Source organism: Ruditapes philippinarum, unplaced genomic scaffold (genome assembly GCF_026571515.1).
Source record: "Ruditapes philippinarum isolate M1 unplaced genomic scaffold, ASM2657151v2 ctg17455_1_1_1_1, whole genome shotgun sequence".
NCBI lineage: Eukaryota > Metazoa > Mollusca > Bivalvia > Venerida > Veneridae > Ruditapes > Ruditapes philippinarum.
Genome location: NW_026862405.1, coordinates 13,152 through 17,524, shown reverse-complemented (window position 1 = coordinate 17,524; position 4,373 = coordinate 13,152). Strand labels below are relative to the sequence as shown.

Genomic DNA, 4,373 nt, shown 5'->3' with positions numbered 1-4,373 from the left:
ACACCCTTGTGACAACTTTTTCGGAAAGTCGATCGTCGCTGTCCTCCTACAGTTCTTGTTTTATTTAATTTTAATTGACTCTTACGTTTGTTATTATCAAAAAAATTTATATTCATCATGGTTAAATGAACAATACGAAATATACGTCTTATTGACTGGTATTTGTAAGGTCATCTTGTATAATGAATTCTGATGGTTGGACCAACAATATTCACTATTTATTATAACATATCATTACAATTAAAGCTCAAAAATAAGACAGCCCATGAAGCTCGTATAATCGTCCATTCTCAAAGCTGCGTCATGGGTCCATTCAGTCGTCTCAACCCAAACCTCATCGCCAATGCCAAGTTGAACTACAGCAGTCCCAGATCCTTGAACATAGTCTTTGTGAATACGAGAATTAGCCAACACTCCTTGAATGTTTCGACCATTTTTCATTATTTGTCCTTCAATTCCACTGTTTGGTTGTACGAGAAGTGATGAAGAAAATATGTAGACGCCAGCTTTAGGGGCAGTAAAAAGTCCATGGCGACTGTGATAACCACCTCCGATATTTGTTACAACCGAGTCAAACATAATAACTTGATGCTTTGCGATATGGAAGGTATCATGAGAAAGAAAAGCTTGAAAAGCAACGGGAGCTGTTGTTAGTGATCGAGGTACACTATGTTTTGCGTCTAGAACAGAACATAGCAATGTATATTGTTTTGTCTGTTTATAAACAAATTACAAAAAAAATATTTGCAGATAATGTTAAAATTTTCAAATACAAGTACATTACAATAAGTACCACATTTTAAAATGAGATTACATGCCATTTTATTTCATACATGGTACATGGCTTGCATATTCACTTATAAGTCTTAAAACTGGAATAACAAATAGCCGCAATTTTCACCAATTTCTTTTCTTTTCTTGAAGAGTTGTCATTGCCCTATGGATCTCCCAATTGTTCTGTAATTATTGTGATTTTTAAATTAAGATGTCTACAAAACATCGAAATTTTCATTTGTAATCATTGCACAATTATTAATAACAGTACAAATATTAACCTTCTTTATCCTTTCATCTACTATTTTTTCCAGAGACTGATTATCATGTTGTTCGCTATCGCGTTGAGGAATAAGATCACTTTTTTGTGACTTTATGATGTTTTCGAGACGTTCGATACGTTTGTCTTGGTCAAGGATGTACTCATTTTGTGACAGTATTTTATCCTCTAGGCTTATAAGCTTTTCTTTGTATTCTTTACCTGAAAACAAAAATACAAACTATGTAAATATTTTGAATGAAGTTTCAATGATGTTTTGATAAATAGTGACCTCATGTTTTTACATGGAATGAGAGAAATAAATGTTTTTTTTAATTAGACTTTTCACTCAATATATTATTAGAACACACGTGAAATTTAAGTAGAAACAGCATGTATTTAATCTGTTGTTTGTCATGATAAGAGCGGAATATAACGTTCAAAAGGAAAATGATTTTATTTGATTCTTACAATTGTAATAAATACTTAATCTTATAAATTGTATGAATTCAATGCAAGTGCATCCCAAAACGCTAAGTTACTGCCGTTTTATCTCGAGGTATCAATATATGTGTGACAAAATTTTGGATCTATCTTTATCAAATAACAAAATACATTCACAGACAACAATTTAGAAGATTTTCCTTTGACATGTTGTCTTGTATACTCATCCCGATTAAGGTTTTTGTTTTAACACCAAAAAAGCAATACGCGGCGTTATCTCATATTTTAAAATGGAATAATACTATACATGTATATAACGATATTTACATTCTTTTTGTAATCCCTGGAATATCTGTACAAGTTCCTCTTCTGTAGAGCCAGAAACTGCAATTGTTGTAACAAATGCATTAGCCAAAAACAAATAGATTGTACACGTCAACATATCCGCTAAGTTTTGTCAAGGCAAACTGGAAGAATTTAGACCCTGTGAAATATCACGACCTAACGAAACAATTTGAGATCATCTCTTATCAAGACTAATTTTGCACTACAATGCTAATTAGATAATTAGAATTAGATAATGGAATGTCGGTAATATTTAAATCTGTCATATCGTGTCTAGAATAAAATTTTACGACTCATCCACTTATCAAATTTTAATAAAATTTAAATATTCGACTAATGTTACATCCATAGCGAGACAAACGAATCCCTGTTTTTCTTATACATGTACTTTTTTGAAGTATTTTTAAGTGAAGATTAAGTGTTATATAAAAATTGTCTTATACAGCTTGAATTCTCTATTATACAGATGCTAAATTAAGATCGTGTGTATATGTATATTTTTCCTAAACAATGTAGCCATAGTCTTGTGGAGTGTTGGGTATTGGATCATTCAAGGAAAGCAAAAACATTCAAAATTTAGCAGGTGTCGAGCGAAATTTTCTAATTATTGATCGAAATAAATAATTCCATCCGACGAGTTGTACTAAGTTAAATATAATTAATTTTTTTTTATATAATTCGTCACGATATAAAAATGAAGTTCGGAATGATAAGAACAACAAAACCTAATGATTGTTAAAAGTCATGGTAAATATTTTTTTTTAGCGTTGTTTAATTATTTAGATATGTATTAAAAGAAATTAAATGGAATACAATACGTATTAAAATTCTCTTTTCATAAGAACTTGAGAGAATTTATTTAAACGCTGCCATGAGAAATTCATGATTATTCTTTAACAAATACTCGTATACTATCAGCATCTTTCGACGACTCATACTTTCAAGTTTTAAGTTGCACTTCAGAAAACCCTTTAATCACGTCACAAATTAATGACCAACATGGTGTTACCTGATACATGATTCATTAAAAGCTTCTGGTAGTCACTTATGTATTTGAAAAACCCTTTTGGGTTGGTGTTAGTCTTAATATAAAACAAATGAAATGCTCAGAAATCTTACAACAGAATGCCCGATTAAATGTAAAATAATTTATGTTACTAGTATGTAATTTGTGCTTTGTTCTTTATTATATATCAAAAGGCGGTGCAACATTTCTAAAATATATATGCCATGTATTCATTAAACATATACAGTCTGAATACGGCAGAAATATAACGCAATATTTCATTGCAAGAATCTGACAGAAGAAAACACTAGACATTTTAAACTCTTAGAAAATACATATTTCACGATCAGAAGTCATAGCCATGCCTAAAATACAAGGAAGACCCAATACCCCAAAACCAGTACTTATAAGGTGATTAACAAATGATGCTAGGTCAAGCGTGATGAGGAAACGGGCAGAAATGAAGGCAGCAGGATTTAGATAAGTTGGCCAATCAACAATTGATAACCGATTATCACTGAATCCGATGATTTCAAGTGCTTGATTTTTCAATGGCACAGTATATGGATCCGACAAGAGAGGGAACAAACATAAATTTGATTTATATGACAATTTTGAGGAGAATCTACAAAGGTGAATAACTTTCCAATGAATATGATAACCCAAAAACTAACATATAGATGAAGACATCAGAGTAAAGTTTTAAGTATATTTGAACTTATTACAAGATAGTTTAAAAATCTTATTGTGCTATTTCATGGTTTCTCTTGCAATTCAATAGTATTTTTTTTCACCTTAAAACTTATACTACTTTTTTGTTTTGAAATTCTAAAGTTACATGTTTGGAGTGTCTTTATATACATGTATATCTCCACTTTATACAAAAAAATCCTTTTTATTATCATTATTTTGAATATTTTTTCCTTTTATATGAGAAATATTATTGATGGTTTTTCTTTATGTGAAAATTATCATAGTTATTGATTACTATCTCTTAATACTAGAATTATCATGAAACTATTATGGTCATTAGTGATTACATCTTCACATTAGAATGATAATAGTAATGTTATTGATAATTTGAGCTTCATATAGGGATTAACATAGTTATGTATGATAAGGTTCGTCATTTTATAAATTATCATAATTACTTATGATTGTTTCTCTTCATATTAAATTTAGCATCCTAATTAATTATGTGTTTTTTTCTTCATATTAGAATTATAATGATTTTTGATAATACTTCTCTTACTATAGAGTAAAATTATCATCGTTGTTATATTTATTTTCTTCATATTAGAATTATCAACGTTTTTAGCATTTAATTTTCATATAAGAATTATTGTTGCCATTGATAATTTATTTATACTCATAAAAAATATATATATGTAAATCGATATTTTTTTCTTTAAAAAAATGTAGTATTTCTTATAATTCTCATCATTATATTAGAATATCATCCTTTGATATTTTTTCTCTTCACGTAAAAATTGTCATTGTTGAAATGATAATCTGATTGACAGATTACCGGATAAGACTATTATC

The 4,373-nt window shown here is 29.2% G+C and overlaps 2 protein-coding genes across 2 annotated transcripts; both read right to left on the bottom strand.

Annotated features, from left to right (window-relative positions):
* Window positions 1-240: 240 nt before the first annotated feature.
* Window positions 241-579, bottom strand: LOC132719001 (complement C1q-like protein 4). Its single transcript, XM_060702734.1, has one exon. It carries the CDS (start codon window positions 577-579, stop codon window positions 241-243), a length of 339 nt encoding a protein of 112 aa, XP_060558717.1.
* Window positions 580-583: 4 nt separating this feature from the next.
* LOC132719002 (uncharacterized) lies at window positions 584-2,000 on the bottom strand. The gene is made up of 2 exons (XM_060702735.1): window positions 1,805-2,000; window positions 584-1,255 (listed from the first exon to the last, which is right to left on the bottom strand). Exons 1-2 carry the CDS (start codon window positions 1,917-1,919, stop codon window positions 990-992), a joined length of 381 nt encoding a protein of 126 aa, XP_060558718.1. The 5' UTR covers window positions 1,920-2,000; the 3' UTR covers window positions 584-989.
* Window positions 2,001-4,373: the final 2,373 nt, after the last annotated feature.

Coding starts and splice junctions, on each gene's coding strand:
- LOC132719002 (XM_060702735.1), bottom strand. CDS start 1,919: ATGTTGACGTGTACAATCTATTTGTTTTTGGCTAATGCATTTGTTACA. Junction 1,256..1,804: donor CCAGGGATTACAAAAAGAAT/GTAAATATCGTT, acceptor TTTTGTTTTCAG/GTAAAGAATACAAAGAAAAG.
- LOC132719001 (XM_060702734.1), bottom strand. CDS start 579: ATGTTTGACTCGGTTGTAACAAATATCGGAGGTGGTTATCACAGTCGC.